A 24,454-nucleotide genomic window follows, 5' to 3' on the forward strand; every position below is an offset into this window, starting at 1 on the left:
AACGTCAACGGCCAATGGCTAAATAGGTAAATTGGGTTTTAGGAAAGGAAATGGCGCACTATCTGTCTCACATATCTCGGTGGACACGTTAACCGCGCCGTAAGGGAAGGTAGGAGTGAAAGAGGAAAGAGAGAAAGAGGTGTCGTAGTGGAGGTCTCCGGAATAATTTCGACCACCTGGGGATCTTTAACGTGCACTGACATCGCACAGCACACGGGCGCCTCTTGCGTTTCGCCTCCATCAAAACGCGGCCGCCGCTGTCGGGTTCGAACCCGGGTACTCCGGATGGCTTCAGTGCCGCGTTTCTGGCACAACGTTGTCAATGCCATCGCATGCGGCGCACATTTGTCACTACCGCCACGTAGCTTAAAGTACGACCGGTGTCCACTGTTCCAAGAGGGCAATTATGAGCCTTTCCTCATGCTTTCGAAGCTCAAGGTCATTTGAAGGTGGGAACTAGGCACACGGCGCTCGATGGTGGTGGTGGAAAACATTTATTTACAGATAAACTTCGGGAGGTGAGGTATGAGCTGACCCAAAGGGGCCCTCACAAGTACTAGGTGGAGGTCTCTAGTTCGGGACCCCAGTGGCGTCGGCCGCTGCCCGGGCTCGCGCGACCAGGGCCCGTTGGGCCTGCAGGTCAGAGCAACCGAGCAGGGTCGCCTTCCAGTCCTCCCGGGTTGGGTTGGGGTGAGGGGGGATAGCAGGGTTGGAGGGGCAGGCCCACACCATGTGGTAGATGTCCGAAGACTTCTCCGCACAGTGCGGACAGCTGCCAGAGAAAGAAGGGTCAAAGTGTTTTAGAGCTGCCGGGCACAGCAAAGTATTTGTATATAGGCGAAGCAGAAGCCGCTCCTCCGCCTTTGAGAGACCTTTACACGGGCGGGGATAATGACTATGGCCAGATTGATAAAGTAAAGAAATGTCTTTAAACGAGTAAGCTGGAGTGAATTCGAGTTCCTGATCGTCGGGGTCGGAGGGGAATTTCCGGTGAGAGAGCGCGCGGGCGGCGGCGTCAGCTGCCTCATTTCCCGCAAGGCCCATGTGAGCAGGAGACCAAACGATACGCCGGTGAGCGGGGTCCCCGGTATAGACGCTGTTTTGGAGAATGCGGTAGGCTAGATACGGTACCCAGCCCTGCTCGACATTCCGACATGCCCCTCGCGAGTCGGAAATAATTGTTTTTGATTTGGAATGAGATGCAGCCAAAGCAATGGCGACCTCCTCCGCGTGTGTTATGTCACGGGCTCGGAAAGTAAGGCCGTTCACTGTTTTGGATTCGTGGACGACTGCGGCCGTGAACCATCCCCCATGGTGGGGGCCGGAGGCATCCACGTAGAATACGCCGGGTTTCGATCCATAATGGCGGGCCAGGGCTTCCGCCCGCGCCAGGCGCCGGCCATTATGGTCCTCACGGTTCATGTTCGCGGGAAGAGGGCGCACGTGGACACGGCGCTCGAAGCACGAGGTCCCGTAGTGAAGCTTTCGCTTCAATATAACTGTGCCCTGAAACCAAAAATTAAGGGGGGACGTGAGTCTTGAAATGATCAAAAAATGCGAAAACTTCTGTTTTGAAAAAAAAAAAAATTTGGCTGAAGGCTTAGCTTGGTTAAGCCTGGCTGATTGCGAAAGCAATAACACCTGGCTGCGCTTGCTTCTGCTGGTAGTTGGACATGATTTCCCGTATAGTGCAACTCTGGTCACGACTTTCCCATATGGATTCACTCTGGACACAACATAGGTCTACTGTAAATGTACTTTATTTATTCCGATGAACACGCTTTGGTGATCCGTAAAAAAATGGCTTTTGACTCTGAACTTGTAGATGCACCCGCAGCAAGCCGGCGTGCTCGCCATTCTGCAGCATACGCACGTTGCTTCGCCAACCGTTGTTCCCTTTGTTCGTCTGTTTCTTCGGCACGGCGCCATCGCTTGGCCGCGGCACACCGTTCCAGCCTCGCCTTGTACGCATCCTCCGACATAGCACAGAGCTGCGAGGAGCACAGCCGCAGCCCCGTTTTATCCCAGTCTAGCGAGCGCCCTCACTCGGCAGCTGCGCCGGAGCGAAGGATGAGCCTCCATCATGAGACGAGTTGGGCCCCCAGCTCTCCTCTTGTCGTGACGTCACGTGGTAGCGCGCCGCAGCTCCGCCGGAGCGAAGGATGAACCTCCATCGATGGCAGAAAAGTGCAAGCAGTATTGCTTTCGCAATAAAAAAAATTGACGGGGGCTTAGCTTTGGTTAAGCCAATACCTTCTAGAAAGACTTCTTTCTAGGAGGTATTGGTTAAGCCAGGTAGGTTGCAAAAGCAAAAGCGCAGCGCCTCCAACTGAAGGAACGCAGTGCGCCGCGTCTACAGGTCACGCGTGGCTACCGGCCGGCGCTGCGCGACGACTGAAAGCGTCTTGGAACGCAGTGCGCCGCGTCTACAGGTCACGCGTGGCTACCGGTTGCCGCTGCGCGACGACTGAAAGCGTCTTGGAACGCAGTGCGCCGCGTCTACAGGTCACGCGTGGCTACCGGCCGCCGCTGCGCGACGACTCAAAGCGTATTTGGTATTTTTTTATATTTTATGCGAATCATACTAAAATAGCCCAGCCCAGCTCCTCGAGCGCGGCAGTGTCGTTACCATTGACCTTTCGTGACCTCCATGTCATACCACGTGATGCGTGACGTCACAGCAGATGAAAAAATTACCGACGATTACGTTACTTCCTAATGCGAAATTTGAGCGCAGCAAATAAGCTGTTTCACCTTTTCGATAGATTGAGGCGAAGAAATCGAGCAACACATGTATGCGCTATCACAGATTTTTTTTTTTAATTTTTAACACGTATTCCTTTAACAAAGATTCCACTAACAGTTCTTGACAGTCATGAAGGAAGCTTTGTGGTCGGAGAAATAGACTGATATATGTTCGACTTGGTACACCAATGCTTGATTCTCAAAGACGAGATCTATACAAGTGCCTCGCGAGGTTGTCACAGCCGTGGGACGCGTTACGAGCGAGAGGAACGGGATGTTCTCCCGCATAAGTGTTAGGAAATTGCTGTTTGTCTTTATGTCAACATTAAAGTCCCCCACTACTAACATCGGTGTGGATCGATGGACGGTTAATGCGAGTTGCAGGAAGTGCACGACGTCTTTCGTGAGTGCGGTAGGGGCGAAGTAGGCAGCTGCTACCAGCAAGCCGTTGGGCAACTTTGCGGCGCACAGTTCGCCAACTTCATGTGACGTGCCAAACATTTCGACTGGTATTGCAGAGAGACCTGTGCGCAAGTAGATAGCGACTCCCGCCGCTCTGTTGTGGTCTCTGCGAGCACCACAGCAGTATAGGAAATCTATGATTTCGAGAGGCTCTTCGGGATCCATCCAGGTTTCAGCAAAGCAAAGTACAGAGGAATGGCGCAGAATGTGATCGTGGTGTACGTCCTTGGCATGTGCGGCAAGGGAGCGTACGTTAAGAATGTGGTTGTGAATGATGAATCAAGTGCTGCCAGCGAATGACGCGTCCATTGGCTGTCTGCGTGTGTTACTGATGTGTGGTTAACATGTTAAGCTTCGCCTGTAAGAGTGGAAGAGAGAGAGAGAGAGAAAACTTTATTTACAAAGGAATTCGGGGCACGCCCCAGGGTCCCCGCACGACCCCACTGCACTCAAGTGTTTATGTTCCTGAGGTCCATAACACTGGCAGCACGGCCGGTGGCGATGGTCTGCACGGCCGGGTCCTCCGAGTGCAGCAGGGTCTCCCAGTCCTCCCAGGTCTTGAGGTTCTCTAGGTCCCGCGGGGGAGGGTCCGCCGGGCAGAGGGAAAGGATGTGGAGGGAAGAAGCGAAGGGTTCTGGGCATAGGGCGCAAGCAGGAGTGGGGAAGGAGGGATGATAGTGGGTTAGGGTAAGGGGCGAGGGGAGAGTATGTGTTTGTAATCTGCGCCAGAGTGTTGCGTGTCTGTTATCTAGGGAGGGGTGGGGCGGGGGGTAGAGCTGGCGAGAGGCTCTGTATGCCTGGGTCAGCTCACTGAATGAGTGCATGCGATCCTTCGTGAATCCCCGATCCGAGGCCACCTGAGCCCGGTTTAAAGAACCTCGGGCTAAAAGGTTGGCGGCCTCGTTTCCGGGATTCCCGGAGTGCGCAGGCACCCATATCAGCTCCACTTGGCGGGGCGGGGGTGCATCGGGCGAGTCCAGTATGCCAAAAGCCAAAAAATAAATTTGCTGGACGGTAAATTTATTTTTTGAGGAAAGGAAATGTATCTCTCTCGCATATCTGGGTGGACACCTGCACCTCGCCGTAAGGGAAAGGGGGAAGATGGGAGTGAACGAAGCCGCCGTATTAGCTAGACGCGCCTTTGTTCATTCCAAACCATTCAGCTGGCATTACGGAGTGGCTAGCGTGCTCGTATCGCACTCCGGAGACCCTGGTTCGATTCCCCAACTCGACCAATTTCGTTCTCGGTTTTATTGATTTATGCGGTCTAACTAGAAAGGTTAATTAGGCTATTTCGTATTTATATTATTGTATTTCTATCCATCGTGTTCTGTCATTAACCTGTCAATTGTTGGAACTGTCTAGGATGTTCGACACAACGTATATGAAACGAGCAACGTCTTACTGAGTGGGGAAGTGCGTGGTGGTGGAGGGAACGCGGCTTCGTACTTATCTGTTTTTTTTTCAGCAGCGTCTTTTTCCGCGGACGCTGTTGTCGCTGCGGCGCGCGTCTTTGTTTTCTTTTCTTCAGACCTCTTCATTCTCCTCTATATTAATTAGGCTAATTGATTAATTAAGCAATTAACTAAACTCAGCCCAACTTAGTTGCAGCATCACTATACGATCCCTTTGATTGGTTGCATGGTTACTAGCCAAAGTACAATTGGCCCCATTTGAAATTCGCGCACTGTGACGTCACGAGCATTTCGACCAATTGAAAAGCGTGACATTGGGGGCGGAGCTGGTTACGAGGCCGACGCCGACGACGACGCGAAACCCAGGAACGGACGCCAAAGAGCTGCGCTCTAAAATGGAAAATTCAGGGGGGGGGGGGGGGGGCACTTTTTTGACCTAAAGTGTGGTCACTGATGTGTGGTTAAGATGTTAAGCTTCGCCCCTAAGAGTGGAACGCGACAGCGTCTTGCAACGCTGCCAAGGAGTCCATAGAACGCCATAGCCCATTCGGTTCTACGCCTCGCTCATCGGTAAATTGGTTTTTGAGGAAAGAAAATGTATCTGTCTCTCATTTGTCGGTGGACACCTAAACCTCGCCGGAAGGGAATGGAGGAGGATGAGAGTAAGTGAAGACACCGTATTCACTAGACGCGCCTTTGTTCATACCAAACCATCGAGCTGGCATGGCGGAAACAGGCAATAAAGACAAAAAAAAAGAGCTGGCATGGCGGAGTGGATAGCGTGCTCGTCTCTCACGCCGAAGACCGGGGTTCGATTCCTGAGCTCGACCAATTTCTTAATCGCTTTTATTTATTTATATGGCCTGACTAGTAAAGCTAATTAGGCTATTTGGGTAATTAAGCAATTAACTAAGCTCAGTCCCACTTACTTGGAGCATCACTATACGATCCCTTCTATTGGTTGTATGGTTACTAGCCAAAGTGCAATTGGCCCCGTTTGAAATTCGCGCACTGTGACGTCACGACCGTTTCCACCAATTGAAAAGCGTGACATTTTCTGTCGACAACTGCTGCTTACAACGATGAGACATTAAAGGCTTCCGCCTTAATATTCGGGATCAATACGACAGCGGCGGCCGCATTTCGATGGAGGCGAAACGCAAAAGGCGCTCTTGTACGTCGAAGATCCCCAGGTGATCGCAAAAAGCGCCCGTGTGCTGTGCGATAGTGCACGTTAAAGATCCCTAGGAGGTCGAAATTATTCCGGAGGCCTCCACTACGGCATTTCTTTCTTTCACTCCCGCCTTTATCGCATCCCTTACGGCGCGGTTCGGGTGTCCACCGAGATATGCGACAGTTACTACGCATTAAAAAAGAAAAAGACTTCCACTACGGCACCTCTTTCTTCTTTCACTCCCTCCTTTATCCCTTCCTTACGGCGCGGTTTGGCCGGTTCGGGTTCGTTTCCTCAAAACCAAACCAAAAATCAACGGGATCAATGCGGTCTAAAGTTCCTGCCTAAAAAGTTTCAAGGTGTAACTTCGATCTTCAACTACTAAAATATCTAAATATTCCTTACTACCTGGTATTACTCACTACAGTGAAATATTTTTGGAACGTAAAATGAAATTCAATATTGGTTTTTGAGAACGGAAATGGCGCAGTATCTGCCTCACATCTCCGTGGACACCTGAACCAACGTTACTAGAATAAATTCGTTGGTCCTAGTAACGTTGACCTGAACCGCGCCGTGAAGAAGGGGTAAAGGAGGGAGTGAAAGAAGAAAGGAAGGAAGAAGTGGTTTAGTGGAGGGCTCCGGAATAATTTCGACCACCTCGGGTTCTTTAACGTGCACTGACGTCGGACAGCACACGGGTGCCTTTTGTGTTTCGCCTTCATCAAAACGCGGCCGCCGCGGTCGGGTTCGAATCCGGTTACTCCGGCTCAGTAGACGAGCGCCTTAACCACTGAGCCACCGCGGTGGGCTATTGGAGGCACCTACAACGATCTCCGCATGGCTGGCGCGCGTACTTCAAATGAGATATTTTCAGCTTCGTTTTTTATGCGAAGCATATTACTAGAGCTACACTACAGCCCGTCGAGCGCGGCGGTGGAGCTACCATTGACCTTTAGCGTGACCACGTGACACCACGTGACAACAGACGTCACAGCAGAGGAGAGATGGGCTGCCGGCTCGCGCGGTCGGCCGCGGCGGTGGAGGCTCCACATCAGAGGCGCGGCGGCTGACCACGTGACAACATGACGTCACAGCAGAGGAGAGATGGGCTGTTGGCCGCGGCGGTGGAGGCTCCACATCAGAGGCGCGGCGGCTGACCACGTGACAACATGACGTCACAGCAGAGGAGAGATGGGCTGCCGGCTCGCGCGGTCGGCCGCGGCGGTGGAGGCTCCACATCAGAGGCGCTGCAGCTGACCACGTGACGCTACAGCAACGGTATAAAGCTGAGCTTGCCTCGCTCTCCGGGCACTTACGAGGCGGCCAAGTGTTGGGATGCCGCCTAGAAGCAGGGCTGATTTGAACGAGAAGCGAAAGCTTCAGCGTGCCACAGAGACCGATGAAGAGCGGGATGAACGTCTGGCTAAGCGTCGTGCTCAATATGCGGCTCGGAGACAACGTTCTACAACAACTGAAGAACAAAGCGAGGAACTTTACCAAGCCTAGCCATCAATATGCTTCGCATCTGACTAGGCTTAACCTTAGCTAAGCCTCAGCCTTTTTTTTTTTTGAGAGCATCATCCTCAGCGATTCCAAAATGGGTATCAATAATTTCGCAAAAGGGCGAATTACTAACACCTCTCTTAGAATCCTTAACGCAACCAAATTCTCACCAATTTATTCCGAATTGATATGGGTCCCAGCCCATTCGGGGAATCCGGGGAACGAGGCAGCCCACAATAAAGCCCGAGGTTTCGTCGACCGGGAAGTGGATGAGTCTGGCTCCCTGAATTTCACGAAGGACTCCATGATCACATATCATGATCTCACCAATCATTTTAAACTAGAGAGGAGAATTTCCCCCCCTCCGGACAAAATCCTGACTAAAGAACAAGAGGTTACGTGGCGTCGTCTACAGACGAGATCGATACGCACCCCATCACTCCTCGCGCACATTTATCCAGATCTTTACAACCCAAATTGTAAGCACTGTGGCCAACGAGCCACCTATGATCACATCCTGTGGGACTGCAAAATAGAGCCACCTCCGGGTGATCTAGTTACCGCTCCTTCTCTCGAGCGGTGGGAGACCGTGCTGGCTAGCCTGACCCCAGAGCGCAAGTTTTGGCGGTGGAGTGGGCTGACAAAGTCGTCGAGGGCTGCGTACTCTCGACCGCTTAACGCGACCTCTTACCAAGCTCTTTCCGGCGAATAAAATGTTTTACAATCAATTTTTTTTTGCCAACATGACTAGCCTTACGGAAATTTTAGAGCGCAGCTCTTTGGCACCCGTTCGTGCGTTTCGCGGCGTCGCCGTTGTCCCTCGTAGCCAGCTCCGCAGCCGGGGCAGCGCGGTGCTCTAGCTGCGCGCGCTCCTGGCGCCATTTCTCCCGCCCGCCCAAGCCGAAGCGCATAGCCGTCGCCATTCGCCGTGCATTGAGGACTAGCTCGCAGGTCCCACGCTGCCGCGCAAGCCACTGGGCTGCCCAAGTATGCGGACCACCGAAGACTCCGAGAATTCCCGATGCATCCAGTGAAGTTTTTAATAAATCAAGCTGCTGTGGCGTTCACACGACTGCCTTCAGCCTGCAGCCATCCGAGGCAACGACGTTCATTCATGGTGGAACAGCGATAAGCGAACAAAAGACACAGCAAACAGGACGAGTGCGCATAATTCACAATAAATTGGCTCACAGGAAACGCAGAATATTTAGGGGCAAACGTTTTCCAACCTTTTAGGGCATTTTTGCGCGTGATTTGTACAAATTGGCCAGACTTGCTAACCTCGGCTAACGCAGCCCCGCACAGGGGCTCATATGTAATAATAAAAGGCTCCAAGAACTTTGAGCTGCAAATACAACCCGCAGCTCTGAGAGATTACCCAGAAAGTGACGTGTTTGTAGCTAACAGTAGACACCTTTAGCATACCGTGTTACCGTTACCGGTAGCGGAGTACCGGGAGCCTGCGCACAGCCAATGCGCATGCGCAAATCTCCTTGACGTCGCCAGATGGCGCCACATACCCGGCTGCTACGCGCGCGCCTGCAGCATTGGGACCAATCAGCGCGTGCACACCGGCGGTGGGCGGGCTCCCGGTACTCCGGTAGCGGTAACGGTACACGGTATGCTAAAGGTGTCTAATATATACGTGGCCTCATGACGACAGTGGTACAGGCAGCGGCCAGTTCATGGTGATGAACCTCACCGGCAGCATCTGCAGCATCAACGGTGAAATAATTCCAAAAGGGTTAACTAAGCCCACTGCCGAACAACGGCACACGCCGGCGCCCTCCTGTTGCCTTTGTATACGTCACAAAAGACCCACCGTATACCATCAGATTTAGCGCAGTGTAACGGAGTGACAATGTGGGACAGTCTGTATACACATCTGCACATTACGAAACCGACGAAAAACAAAGGAATTAATAAAGAAAAAAAAAACAAAGGAACGAGCATAAGTTCAAGGCTGTAATGTGTTTTTCTACGGCTGCTCGTGTTTAGGCAAGTTCCCACTTTTTTTCTTTTTTTTTTGCTGGTGTCACTATGATAATGCAATGTATTCAGAAAATTTGCCAAGGTCCAGTACTTCATTCAGCCAAGGGAAGGACGACTCATTAATATACAGCCAAGCAAAACTACAATACAATAAAGCTATACGTTACCTTTTCAGAATCTTCGCAAGTGAAGAAAAATTTTTCTTACCCGGAGCGTGAGCCTGGGGCCACTGCCTGTCTTGGGTAAGTTGCTCTACGAATTAAGCTAACCAGCACGGTTAACAGATAACAGGGCAATGCCAAATTAATCGGCAAGTAGCTGCCCAGTAGAGACGGCAGTCCAGGGTCTCAGCCCGGAACCAGGACAAATTTTTATACACAAAGAAGACTTTGAGAAAGCTGAGTAGCTTTTCCTTGTAGCCGTCGGGCCGCTCTGGTAGACAGCGGCTGAGTGAGTCTACCTTTGGTTGGTTGCCAGCAAATTTCCAAACCTAACCTCGCCATCCTATTTTCTAATGACGCTGACCCTTTCCGTGTCAACGTAGATTACTAACAAAATTGCGAGGACACTTTGGCAACTAAAGTGTTGAGAGGCGAAAGCCGAGGACACTATGCCGTGACGACTTCATGTGGATGTGACGTCACACCGTTCCCGTGGCTACATCGATACCCAAATTATACATCTTTCGGGGATCTTAGGTGTTAATTAAGCTTAACTGCACATTTTTCCATATAATTTGGCACAAATCACGTTTTTCCGACCATTCTGTGGCAATTTTCACTATGCCGTGACAACTTCCGGTGGATGTGACGTCACACCGTTCCTGTGGCTATATAGACGTCCGCACTACTTCGACATTTTTGCCTATAATTAATGAACTAATTAATCTACAGTCATCAAACTTGGCTTCCAGGCTCATTTTTTCCTCCTCTATCTGAAACAAACATTCGTTTTCTGCTATCTTAGTTCCCAAGTCAACACGAGTTAAACGCTGCCAAAGGTGTGACCCTCTGCTAACGGACGACAGCATGAGCCATTAAAGGCTTTCGCCTTAAAATCTGCTTGTTCAAAATTCCCTGCTTCGCCAGGCATATGTATATATCTTCAGAAGGTTTTGGGCAGGGTCAGGATGCGTGCTAACATAACTGCTTCACAGGACACAGATGGCAGTGTTTACGTGAATAATCACATTTCGACTAGCGGCGTATTCAAGCCCGCAAAACAGCAGGAATTGCCGCTCTTGAGGGCAACACCACAGTCCTTCGTGCAGGCTGATTAAAGGCGCACAAATTTAACAACAGCAATGACACCAAACTTTTATTGTACACCATATACTTTCCCGCCTCGACAACTGCGCGGTGCTCCACCCGCTTTTGGTCACACAAAAATATATATGTATGTACTATTTATATCGTATCACACCACTATAGTATGCACAGTACATATGGTATAGGTGGGCCATGGTCACGCCGCAGCAGGAGGACCCCCTCCGTCGAAGAGAGGCGCTTGCTGCGAAGTAATTGGCGCGGATTTGTGGATCAAGCAACAGCCAGGGAAAGAAAAAAAACAAATAGAAAAGGAGAACGGAGTGAAACAAATCTACAGGCGCTATACAGGCGGCTGCGACAATCAACGCATATTTATATATCTTATACTGTACATGACAACGACAACACTTCGGGAGCGTTCTCATAACCAACAAAATATCTTTTTTTTTTCTCTCTTTTTGCCCAACGTTTCAGTGATGCGAGCAGTTGTACAGAGCGTGACGAAGACAATGCTTTTCGTGATGTATACACATTTATACTATGGCACGGCAATAAATTATAACTCTACAAATACGTTTACTATATATGCGGTACTTCCTCTCGTAGGTATAACGCCATTAGCGCGTAATTATGCCCCTAAGCCTTTTATTTTTTTTTTACAGCGTTACGAAGAAGCAACATTAAGAGCACGTACTCCAAGAGGAAAACAGCGCACAAATTTGATGAGGACAGCACAGACATACGTAAACCAGATGTTTTCGGCATGCATGCAACGCCGACATGATGTGTAACTGTGGTAAATTTTATGTAAAGAAAATGGCAGCTAAATACAATCCAAACAAGTTTTCCTTTGCAAAACAAACATTGTCACAGAGTCATCCCTGTAGTCTCGAGCAAGCGCTTCGAAACAATCGTGTTTTCGGATGTATACCTCGCCAAGCCAGAACTAACCAAACAAGCGAGCAATTCTCGAACTTTGAGTGAACTGTTAGCTTTGTATAAAACAGGTGTTTCTTTACTATTTTACAGCTGAGCGTTAATATCAAAGCTGAAATGGATGTGAAATCAGCATAATCGGCCAAGATGCGGAGATGGACCAGGCAGCTCCTCTCGGTTCATCGCGGGGACACTCAATCGAGCGCCAGGTCCTATTGTGGTAATCGTACGCTAACGTTACCACTATGAAAGAGGGAACTGTACATAACATCTCAGAACTTAGAAAAAAAAAAAAAACCCGAATAGGCGATTGATGATGCTGTGAACTACACGTGACGCCATAGCCTAAACAAGTCCGGCGTAGTCTCGGCAACACCTTCGAAAGGAATGCGGTCATAGCATTCACACTGCACTCACTAAGCAGATGAAACATACGGTTTCTACAGGGAAACGCTATTCATGTCTAGACGCATGAGTAAGACGACCTGTATGTGCGCACACAACGGCTCACTTTGAAGTCGTTGGAGCGAGAGAAATACCTCCCCCCCCCCTCCCCTTCCCCACCTCCCCGAAGAAACCACTACGCCCGAGCAGAAGCTGCAGCCCCAAGGAACATTCAATACGTGTCACAGATTGCATAGAAAACGTCGTTCGCCATAGCACAAGATACGCTGGCCCGTACGGCCTACGCTACTACTTCATCGTGGCAGACGTAAACGTCCACAATGAGATCGAGTTCCAATGAGTGACACCTTCAAGTGGCATACTTCCCAACTTATGCAGTACAGCATAGCTACACTTAAAAGAAATACCAGAACCATAACAGTGCAATTTTCTTAGAATGCCTTATACTCTTAAGACATTCGAGTACAGCAAAATTAGTGTCACAGCTTGAAAGTCATCGCTACCCTAAGGCAGCGTCTTCATTAACTTTTTATCTCGGACGTTCGCGCTGACACCGCTGAAGACATCAGTCAAGACTTCCAGAGTTCAGCTGCAATGCCAGCATGGTAGCTTCACCTGCGTTACTAACGGCAGTGCCGGCGAGCCCGACGCATTGCCTTTTGGCGTGAATGAATTTGAGTTAAGGGCTTATATTGGAGCGCAACACTGTTTTCATAACCCGGGCCTGGGCGGCACTTGTCACGTTTAAATACTTCTGTTTGTGTGTGTGCGGACAGCTTGAAGTAGAACACCGGTTACCAAGTAGAGCGCCCTCAAGTTTATACATTGGGTGAGGGAGAAGCATCCGGGACAAGACAAGGTTGCACCTACGTATGCACGACGTAGCCGAGTGCAACACTGCCACTCTAGATGGCGCAGCTAACAACCGAAAACGAAGCGAACGCTGCAGCATCGTACGTACGAACGGAATGAAGATAAACGCAGACACAAATTCTCCTACTGCAAGCGCGGTTGCTATGACTTTCGGAGCGAGTGTTAACAAGCCGCAATTTAGTCAATACAAATTAGCCTTCAGCTCTGCCCAGGAGCCCAGTATGAAATAAACAAGACACACAGAGGAAGAACTGACAGTGACGTAAGAGCGCCTCTGTGAGCCTCGCTAAGTTCACGCTGGCTCCCGGAAGCCACGTCTACAGTTTTAATTAGGCTAAGTGCTCATTACGCAGTTGGGGTACAGGTCTGTCGGAACTTGAGCGCCTCGAAACGGCGAGTCGTTCGCGTCTAGCCTCGCGGATTTTGAGAGAACCCCTTCGATCGTAGATCGATGTTTCAAGCAGGTCATCGATGATTTCTTCTCAACGGTCTCGCTTGTTCTGCTCAGGTCAGAATGAAGGAAGAAAGAAAGAAAAAAGTGGCTCCCAATTCCAGAACAATCCCTAGCACAAGTCACCCGCATGCGTGCGCAGCGGGGGGTTGTCAGTAAGGTCTGGTTACGTTAAATCCGTATAAAAGCCATTCTGTAACGATTTCATATCTGCCCTCACGTTAGCTTAGAATAACAGTTCACATTTGTACTGTAATTTATAAATAAAGTTCGACTTCGGTTTCCCATTACGACTCGAACATTCGTTGACATCATGTTTTTTAAACCTGGGTTCGCATACAGGCGTAGCTTAAGCCATACAAACTTCATGTTTCAGATTCCCCAATCTAACGTTGAGGCAGAGCCCGACAACTACGACTTCAGATTTCAGTCACAGGAAAATGGGGAAGTTTTTTCCTTGGCACACACACGCAACGAACAGCATCAAGAGCACTGTGTCCGGCTTCAGTTAATCATGCCTAGAAACGTACTTTCTTCTACTGGAATGAAGTCTTTTCCGTCTCGCACGCCACCATATGGCGCTGAACAATATATGGGTAGGAGAAGAAAACGGAAAAAAATGTACGGTTCTAGAATCGGGAATTGGATCACTCGCGTTCGTCGGTTCGATAAGGTTCTCGCCAGCTTAAGTTCAACAAGAGAGAAACAGAAATCCCAACAAGACAATCCGACAGACCCAGAGTTCCGCTGAGCACTGCGTTTTGAATAAAAGAGAAGGAATACTTTGTGCGGAATATGGGTACTAAATGCTTTGTTTGTAGGCTCGGATTTTTAGTGCACGCGGCTAGTCTTAATGCTAACAACAATAAGCTAACCAAATCGAAGAACAGGTATTACTGATAGTTTGTCTTCTTATAAGGCATTGCACGTGCCCTTTTTTATAATCTGATGAGTGCGAGTGAGCTGCGTTAGTAAGGATTTCTCTCCGCCTTGCGCAAACAAAATGCAAAGTTGTACAAGAACGCAGAGATCATTAATAATTCTGTCAAGCAACAACGCATAAATCTTGTTAGTAGAAAATAAACCTTACGCGCCCATATATTATTAGTTCTTCGAAACAAATGATATGTCTGCCTAGGTTCTGTAAAGAGCGTCTATGATCCCAATGAAAGGGGGAAAAAATGACACCTTACTCCAATATGTCTGGCTTTACAACCAATGGTTCTTGGACCAATCTAACCACTATTTTTCTACTTTTTCTCCTATCCTCTAAGTAGTAGCTTTTTTTTTGTTTCTAGGACGTTGCCTTTGACAGCAACACGCGTTCTATCGCAAAGATACCATTACTCAGATCGTCCAGACGGCACATAGCTCAATATGTAACTGTCAAACATCAGACGCAACATCTCCGTCAAAGTCCGCAGCATTAAAACCGACACAGGAAGAACGTTACAGAGCTCTAACTACGCTAATGCAAGATACAGCGTTGAAGAGGCAACACACTTCATGTCAACAGTCGCACATACACTTGCAAAGCTAGATTTTTTTTTTCGGCTACCACGACCGTACTAACGCTGTCTGCCTTTACAGTTTCCGTTAGTGATCTCATAGTATACGCATTTTAATACGAAACGTGCCATGGGCTAAACAAGTGCACTACATTAAATTCTCCATTCATATTCATCTTAGTTATCAGTATTGCACAAAAGTACTACACCAAGTGAAATCGCAGACACGACTTGGCAACAGCAAGCGATGAAAAATAAACGTTCGCTTGGTTCTTCTTTTACATTCGAGCCTAACAGTGAACAAAGTGGTGAGCAGCCGGACATGACGGCGTCTCAGTGGCTAATTTTCAAGGCAGAACAAGACTCCCTTGGCTAAACACGACGCCACAGGTTTCGGACTCCACACAGTTTGGGCGCAGTAGCTGTAAAAATGTTGGCTTGTTTTTCTTGGAAAGTCAAGCTTCATACTGTACGATTCATAAAAGCTTTGCTGTCTATGCGCTCAGGATACAGGCAGAGTATGACCCACCAAAGTCGCACACCTCGCAACTGCATGGTGTATAAATATTTACACATACAGTTATTCAAATCAGAATACAAAATACTCGCACGAAGCTACACTGATGTACTCCAGGTCGCATGATTTATTTTTATTTTGCGTAAATAAAACAATGTACTCCAGGTCGCAAGATTTTTTTTTTAGAGCGCAGCTCTTTGGCGTCCGTTCCTGGGTTTCGCGTCGTCGTCGGCGTCGGCCTCGTAACCAGCTCCGCCCCCCTTTCATCCCCCCAGCGCTATCGGCGTCAGCGGCATCAGTCAGTCGCTGCTATCTCTTCCCTCCTCCCTTTATCGTGTTGTCCGCTTGCTGCGCGCGCTTCTGCCCCCATCGTTTGCCGCTGGGTGTACACGCCGCCCCCCTCTTCCTGCGAGTCTCCGGTTGTCAAAGCGCCGCCTCGAACTTAATTCCTTTCTTCGCTCCTCCTCCAATGCAACCCCTGTGCGGTGGCAATCAGAGAGCCAGATCGGTGGCGGCGGATCTGTATATGTGCACCGCCCGAGCCGAAATTGCCGCTGCCGTTCGCCCTGTGCGGTGGCAATCAGAGAGCCAGATCGGTGGCGGCGGATCTGTATATGTGCACCGCCCGAGCCGAAATTGCCGCTGCCGTTCGCCACTGCGAAATTATCTGCCAGTTCTTTCTGAGCCATGAGCGAGACGACCGATGGAAGTCCTCCGTCTGCTAAAAAAAAAAATTCTGTGATAGCGCATACATGTGTTGCTTGATTTCTTTGCCTCAATCTATCGAAAAGGTGAAACAGCTTATTTGCTGCGCTCAAATTTCGCATTAGGAAGTAACGTAATCGTCGGTAATTTTTTTCGTTTCCGTAAATAAACCTTGCACGCTTATCTAGTTGCTGCAGGCAAATGCTCGGTAATCTACAAACACATTGAAAGAAAACGCCCACAAAGAAGAAAGGGAGAGAAGGGGGGGTTGGGGCATTTTAAGTTCGCGTTTAGCTGAGAATCGTTTGCGGCAGTTCAGAAAAAGTTTTGAGTCTGTCACCCTTACAGAAAAAGGCGATACTCGCCGGCGAAGCAACGACTACAAGAACAGTGGCAGCACAGAAATGTCACTATGATTGCCAGCTCCCGCAAATGCAGCCCTGTCTGTTCCTGTTTGGCAGCTGCTTCGTTTCTTGTTTTTTTTTTTTTTTGCTCGCCATTGCAGGTAACCATTTCACAGCAAATTGGGATCCGAACTGCATGCGCCTCTCTGACGGCTGTCCGACTGTTCCTGCGAACGACGTATAACAGCGAAAACTCGGGTTCCGTGCTTCGGCGGAAAAATCCAGTTCGTCGCGAACGGGTACTCAGGCGTGACGAAAAAAAAAACAATTCTCAGATGGAATTTTGTTGCCTTGTTTACATTGACGAAACGAAGGAAAATCAAATTTATGAAACTGACTGTCGCTTCGATACTGCAATCGTTCAGTGCAGAAATATCAAAAAAGTACCACGAGACAAAAGTGTTTCCACAACCATACCCGACCGATCTAGTTCTGTTGCAGTAAAACTGAAGATCGTTGAGCGCGCGCAAGGAATAAAAATGCGCAGTCCGCGCGTTTTCCTGTTGATGTTATGACGCACTTTTGTTCTGACATGTTTTTTTTTAAGCCTTTTCGCGCGAGTCTTTTTTTCCCGTGAGACGGTGACCTGCACTGTCAGCGAAATTTTTGATGCTCTGAACTTTGACCAATTGAAACTTCGGTATACGTTCAAAGTTCGCTTATTCCAGGCGCGCGCACGTCGGTTCCGCCTCAGCAATAACCACGCGGGGCTATTGTGAAAATAAGATAAGAACCCTCCCCTGTCAGCCGGGTAGCTGGACGATGTCTCTGTCTATAGCATGCACAACGTGTTCTCCGACATTACGCAAGATAAAGAAGCCGAGCACATACAGCGCACAAGATATACGGATAGACAGAAGAGCACCGTGGGCGGTGCTTCCCACCACTGCCATCGGTTCCCTCTCAGCATCCCACGCCTTATCTTATCTACGCATCACATCACCTGGTAGGCGGCGGTCTGCGTTTACGTGCTCCCAATGCAAATGCTGTGTTCATTATGAATGCTTGCAGAATATTAATCAGCAGATGTAAGCGCGCCGTTGCCGTGACAACGGACACAGGAAAGAACATGGCAACGAGAGTATGTCACGCAAGTGGGTGCAGGAAAAACTGCCTAAACACTTCGTCTAGGTGGCGAAGGGTCCGGGCGTAGCTGATGAAGTCAGGGGCGGGTTGTTTAGCGCGCTTGGCTTCACACAGTGCTTGCTATTCTTAGGACTGCAACGAGAAACCTTGTCCGTCTTGTCAACCTTTAAGTATGGTCTTCCACCCAAGAGATCTACGCTGTCCATAAGCCGGACACGCAGAGCGGGCTTCTGCTACGTACAACGCTAGGCAATGACTTCTTCCAGAGCACTATCGGCCCATGATAACCAGAGACAAATTGAAGACCAAATACTTCGCGATAGAGATCTATGAGTGAACAGAATCTAGAAATACCGTATACGACTTCGGAGATGAGGCTATGTCAAAAGAGAGCCTCTCCTATCCTCTGGACCAAAAGCAGTCTTCGTCACTGTACACACGGCTATTATGCACTTACATCTATTGCACGCGGACTGGCACGTAAACGACGCTTACATGTACAGCGTTACGGACTACGATAGCGATCTAAAGACGGTCTCTCCCATTCGTGGAATTCAATGTAGTCGCTAACCTATCACACGAACGTCACATCTACGTATAGAAGAGATTCAGAAAAGCTCATCGTCATGTGTAGCGCGCGGTAAATCACGAGCGTCAAAACGGCTTTACGAATATACAACACGAGACACGAAGAGGTTCGCTGGGTGGTATTAATAGACTCTATAGACTCAGAATACTTCATCTACTTTGAACATGTGAGGAATCTCCTACCATATACACGCTCTCTGAAAGCAATGCACAACATTTTCGGCACAATTCAACAAGCCTCTCACAAAAATCGATGCGGTGCTAGCCTGGAGTATGCGAGGTCCAAGTCAGGCTTTTTGGAATCGATGAAGACGTTACTCGCTTTTACCCTTTCTTTGTCAGTTCTTCAAAAGAGATCAAAATTTACAATACAGTTCTGCCACAGCGATCACTTTTTTTACCCTAACAAAAAAAAAAAGGCATGTGTACAGTCTAGAAAAAAAAAAAACATTCCCGACAAGTTTGCATGCGCGCGTACTTTGAACAGTGACAGGAAAGAGAGAGAGACATAGTCTCGAATGGCTGAAAAAAGCGTCGACCTGCTTAGAACGTGGTCGCGATACACGCGCCTACGCAGCTGAATAGCAAATGAGGGAAGTGAAGAACACCCAAACCGCGGAACTTGACAGTCGGTGATAGGGAAAGTGTGTGTGCACATTAGCGTTTACAACGTGTACATACACGCAACGCCGGCGAAGTGAAATGAAAAACAATTCTTTTCTTTATGTACAGACATGTCGAAACATATGAGCAGTGATGTTTGGCAATGAACAACATATTTCGTAAAAGACAGCGGAACAAGAACGAGATATCCTCCGACAGTGGAGAGTGCGAGCTACCGTGGTATGCGCCGTTTTCGAAGCTCATGAAAAAACACATAAGAGAAAAAATGGTTACACGCAAAGAGTAGAAATAGTTAAGTGAGGGCTCGTTGCTAAATTATCTTACGGTTAGCACGCAAGATACGTATACAGGAAAGCATACCAGGTCCATTCGGGCGCTTTTGGCCACAGAATGCAGAACAGAGAAGAACATTCGAAAATATATTAACAGGACAGAAAAACAAACCATGCGTGAGACAGAGCGTTATTTCTTTAAAAGCCTCTAGTTCATAAAACAAGTCTCTAGTTCATAAAACAAATGTCATCGGCACAACCAAAGATTCTGATAACTTCAGACTCGGGAGCAGAACACAGTCTTCAAGATTCCCTGGAACGCAGGATGTGAACATTATGAAGTGTTGAAACGCTTCTCACAGAAAGACTAATGAAAATGCAAACATTTCGAGCTCATCCGATTTCATAAACACCCCAAAACTGCGTGTGAGAACTGTGGTCCTCGAAAATCTCTGGACATGATACATGCGTGTGTGTGTATTTCGCAGTGTGCACTAATCGGTGTAGAACACAGGGAATCGTTGCTTGCTGTGGTTTCGCACAGAAGTGAAACATTCTTTTAAAACGCGTACACAAATTAATCACCAAACGGCGTCGTCAATAATTTTCAAGCCTGACAAAAACTGCGTCCTTTTTTTTTTTCCACTGAATATATCGAAAAACCCGGCATTCGCTGCTAATTTACAATGCTTCGTTCACAACAGTTTTCGAAAAGCAGCAATGCACACATAGCTCACAAAAAAATTAAGAAATAAAACAACTTAACAGCGACAGCAATTATTGCACACATACCACATAAATTAAACTCTAAAAGAACGCACAAGGACTTCCCATTCACGAAACAGTCCTTGACGGTTCACTTGTGATGAAATCTCGGCATGTGTGGGAGGAAGAGACGAAAGCCTTGTCCTTGTACAAAACACGACGTCAGGGTGCGGCGCGGATGACGCTTCTACCACCAATTTTTTTTTCTATTAATAACTCTTCTCTTTTTGGCATATACGCTCGTTGATCGGCGCACATCCCGCAGCCGTGGCCGCGGTGGGGCGCTGCCGAGGGATTGACTAGCAGTGATGCGGCGAAGAGTCTCCCCCGACGGAGAGCTTGCTGCCGGGGTATCAGACCAGCTTCGAAAGCCGAGCCACTTCCCGCTTGGCGAGCGAGAGTTCTGTCGTGAGACGCACTTCTTTGTCGGTCAGCTTCTGCATTTCAGCCTGGATGATCTGGAAAAATTAAAAATGGACGACGGACAGGATAAGTCGGAAGCTACGTGTTCATGAGCAGACAAGGGAAGGGAAAAGAGGTGCCCATCCGTCTCTGCCAAAAGTAACCGGGCAACGGTGGTCTGTTTCTTAGACGCGTAGCAAAGCACTTACGGCAGCCCTTAGGCTCTGAATCTGTGTAAAGTAAGGTGAACCCTTGACCTCACATTCTGATACATTGCGGTCTTTAGGGGTGCCGTAAAGGATCTATTATACGGTTGAGAAGCAAAAACCTGCTGCTCGATTACTTTTGACAAAATTGGTACAAGACGGAAGCCAACGGTAACCGAAACCAAGGAGCATAGGAGTGTTTTTTTTTTAATTTGTGGTGCTGATTAGTTACAAATTAAGTGTTATTTTACCCACGACCTCCGAATTTCGCGTTCCGTCGGAGGCCGTAGGTTCGGATCCCACCGGCGGCATTTTTTCTTCTGCTTCCATGCCATTTATCTTTAAGCCATAAAAAGTGGCTGTTAGTTAAACCTAGTCGAGTAGCGATAGCTACAGACCCCCGGCTGCGCTTAGGCTTCGCTTGTAGTTGATTAATCGTTAGAAGCTAAGCGAGCCCGTCTAGCGGCATCGCTTTCGCGGCGTTTGGCCAACCGTTCGGCACGCTCCTCTTGAGTCTCTCCAGCGCGTTGTCTCCTCCACCTCATTTCTGCGGCGATCCCTGACCTTCTTCAGGCTGGCCGACTTCTCACCATCCATACTGCGGCCTCAACTATGGCTGCGGCGACGCGAGCTCTCCCCTTATATACTCTCGGTTATCACATCTGCGGAGCGCGGGGTGTGACGTCATACAGAGGGCACAGCGAGCGCCCTACGGCTACCCTACCTACGGCTACCAACGGCAGGAGCGGTGGCCGCGCGGCGACCGCGACGAGCCAGCCTAGCTGCCGGAGAATCGAAGCTCGTGGTGTGACGTCACACAGAGGGCGCGGCGAGCGCCAAACGGCAGGAGCGGTGGCCGCGCGGCGATCGCGACGAGCCGAGTTGCTGGAGAATCGAGGGCCTTGGTGTGACGTCACAGTGCGGCCACGTCTCAAAGTGCGGCGACGGCAAAGAGGCGAAAACCTGGCGTAATGTAGCTATCGCTACAATAACACTCACCGCTTTGTCTTTGAGCCAGTCAAACTTTTCCCTCTTCATACGTGCTAGTTCTTGTGCTAGGCTCTCGATCTGCTCCTGATAACCTTGGATGGTATCGGCACCTGCTCGAAAAAAAAGGCACGCACACGAAAACACTGGATGCACAGTTCCGCGCACACTTGGAGGCATGCAGGACGTACAGTACAGGACAGCATGCAGTAGTGGTTCCTCCATGCAGCCCAAAAGGAGGGGAATTCGCTCTAAAGCATGCTGGGATTTTTAAAAAAAAGAGAAAAAATGTTTGGAAACAGATAAATACAGCACGAAGAAACGGCCCCTGGTCAGTACAACGAGTACAACTGAGACTCGGCAAGCGAGACTGGCAGTCTGGCCATTGAATCATGCAACACGTAAGGTAGAAGAAATACTGCATCTAAAATGATTGCTCTTGTGGCTCAGAGGCACTTTCTTAACGCTAACCTTGATTTGCAGTGTGTAAAAGAGCACCGGCAACACGAGCCGGAGCAGGTGACCTTATATTTATTCATATAAGCGAGTACGGTAAGGTTTAGGTTCATGGAGCTTAACGTCCCAAAGCCACTCAGGCTATGAGGGGCGCCGTAGTGGAGGGTTCCGAATGATTTCGACCACCTGGGGTTCTAACGTGCACTGACATCGCACAACAGACGGGCCTATAGGATTGCGGCTCCATCGAAATGCGACCGCCGCGGCTGGGACCGAATCCGCGTCTTTCGGGTCAGCAGCAGAGCGCCATAACCACTGAGCCACCGCGGCGGCCCGGAGTCAGCACTTGAGTGAGTACGGCTGTGAGTCCAGAAAGGCGAACTAACACCAAAGGGCAACGGTAGTATGAAGAGTCGAGCCAGTTAAGCCAATTACCCCGGCCCAGCAGCACTCTATATGTATGCCGCGGTCGAGCGTACGTAAAACGCGGTAGCCCACCGCGACCGCATCTAAACTATGACTTTGGACACAAATGTATGCTAGTTTTCGAAGGCAGCAGCCACTGGACTAAGGCAGCTTACCCTGGCGTACATATTGTCACAATGTAGGAACTATGTCCACTTTTACACCGACGGATCCGCGCCGCCATACGCAACAACACCGGCTGTTTTAATATCCGCTCAGAAGACGATTCGACGATATAGGTAAGCTCGAGATCGCAAAACAGCATCAGCAACTGCTGAGCTGGAGGCACCGCGGGAAGCGATTCGCCAGACCTGCGGAGAGTAACCTTAAACGCACTCTAAACACCAATACACCTATATAGGAGTAAAAAGGGAGTAAAGCTGTCCTCTAGCGCACATCCTTTCACAAAAAGGTGTGCACTAGAGGACAGCTTTACTCCCTTTTCAATCCTTTATGGTTAGAGTGCATGGTGTGCATTTTGTGCCTATAAGCCTGCGCTCCAAATTCTTGAAAGCCTTTTACTTCAAAGCACCTACCAGTATTTGGCACTGGACGTCGCGGAGCTCCTGTCATCTGCTAGAGAAAAAAGACCTCCATATTCCACTCTTAGCGCGAACGCGCGAGCGCACGGCAGTGATCTTTGCAGGGCCACTGCCGCGACACGACAGCTCATCGCAGCGAAGCCCATATAAAAATGGTCTATAGACTGTCTATTGACTTCTTATAGGCTCTATTTCCTTCCTATCGATATTTCCTTTTCTCTATCCTTGCTCACCAGACTTTCTATCGAAAAAAGTCTACTGAAAGTGTATGGCCATAAATCTAGTGATTGTCTATAGACTGTCTCTAGGATTTGTATTGCCTATAGACTACTCTATAGAATGTAACTATAGGAAGTTTATAGACTTTATACACAAAAGTCTATGGACAGTCTGTAGACTGCATAAAGAAATTTTTATAAGGGAATGGCACAGGAGAAGATGGAGCTTAATGTGGTGCTTCGCGACATATAACACTTCGCTTCGATGCGCGCCCGCGTCGAACGCAGTGGCCTTCCAAAGAGCACAGCCATACGCTCGCGTGTTCGCACTAAGAGTGCGCGACCCTTTATATGCATATAATTGGGCTCGCGCACTCCTACGACTATTTGTTGTTCTTGTGGCGCCACTGAGACTGGAGCATGTATTTGCGGTACGCCCTATATATGCGCGCAAAAGACGCGTTGACCGCTTTTTTGGCGCGTTTCAAGTGCAGACCACTACCGGAGGATCTTCTACTGGGCGCCTGGCCGAAGAGACGGACAGCTATCCAGGCAACACGGGCACTACGTTTCTTTGTCTTGGCTCACGGCTGAGGTTAATCGCTTTCCTAGTATCGTTTCATGCGATCACACAGAAGCCTAAGTCGAGCAAAAACCTCGGTGACCGCCGGTGTCGTCACACCTCGCGCGGTTTGTGGAAACAGGAAAACGGAATTGGAAAGCGGAGTTCAGTTGGTTTGATCAACAAGAACTGTTATAGTACTTGGCTTGCTCGTGCGTATATGTACGCAATCAAAGCCCGAGAAAGGACGCAGACGTACTATATTGTACAGTGAGGCGTTTCTGGCGCAAAGATTGTGAGCCCCCAAATTCTCGCAGCAGTACGGGACTGAGAGATCTAGCTTAGAATCGCTAGATCTTTAGTCAGCCATCGAACTTTAGTCAGCCATCAATTACGAGTTGAACCGTAAGCCAACACATGAATGGTCGCGAGCCCTGCGAGTCGGCGCCCCATCGTGAGTAGGTTCAGGCATGGGGGACCGGGTGACGCCCTCTCATAAGACACGATGATTGATCACAATTACATCAGCTATGACCATGACTTTAATGGTACGACGACTTACCACTCTCCTTAGACCATGACTTACGCAGCTCAAAGTCTCAGTGCAATGTCTCCTATGTGGTAGCGCGTAAGGGCACACATCGAGGCTCTATGCTATCGTATATCATCACATGTAATAAGTGATTTATTGTCCTTCTGAATTTTTTTATATATTCCCATCTCTCTTTTATCGACATCGCAAGCCATCATAACCCCATTTCTTCGCCTCTACCTATTCGCAGTGCAGAATATCAGGCCAGACGATACGCCTAAGGCAAACCTCTCCGACTATTAAATAAACCTCTTTCCTTGCATGCGCACCACGCAGCGCAAGCACGCCCATTTCAGGGGTAATAAAAGTTATCTCTCCCCCCATCAGG

General features: G+C 49.0%; 1 protein-coding gene and 1 long non-coding RNA gene across 7 annotated transcripts in view; one reads left to right on the plus strand and one right to left on the minus strand.

Annotated features, from left to right (window-relative positions):
• Nucleotides 1-24,454, plus strand: part of LOC149364243 (uncharacterized) — a 30,989-nt gene that overhangs the window by 1,769 nt on the left and 4,766 nt on the right. The window contains exon 3 of the long non-coding RNA XR_016289160.1: nt 9,470-9,536. This is a non-coding gene — a long non-coding RNA (uncharacterized LOC149364243). The remainder of the gene's footprint in view (nt 1-9,469; nt 9,537-24,454) is intronic.
• The window catches only part of RapGAP1 (Rap GTPase activating protein 1), a 209,558-nt gene continuing 201,530 nt past the window's right edge, over nt 16,427-24,454 (minus strand). For all 6 annotated transcript variants that reach the window (XM_089574188.1, XM_089574190.1, XM_089574189.1 and 3 more), the window contains 2 exons: nt 21,304-21,404; nt 16,427-20,154 (listed from right to left, as the gene is read on the minus strand). In XM_089574188.1, coding sequence (XP_089430314.1) covers nt 20,050-20,154; nt 21,304-21,404 — 206 coding nt within the window. In that variant the 3' untranslated portion in view covers nt 16,427-20,049. The remainder of the gene's footprint in view (nt 20,155-21,303; nt 21,405-24,454) is intronic.

Source organism: Amblyomma mixtum, chromosome 2, assembly GCF_055824585.1.
Source record: "Amblyomma mixtum isolate Tamu chromosome 2, ASM5582458v1, whole genome shotgun sequence".
NCBI classification, from domain to species: domain Eukaryota; kingdom Metazoa; phylum Arthropoda; class Arachnida; order Ixodida; family Ixodidae; genus Amblyomma; species Amblyomma mixtum.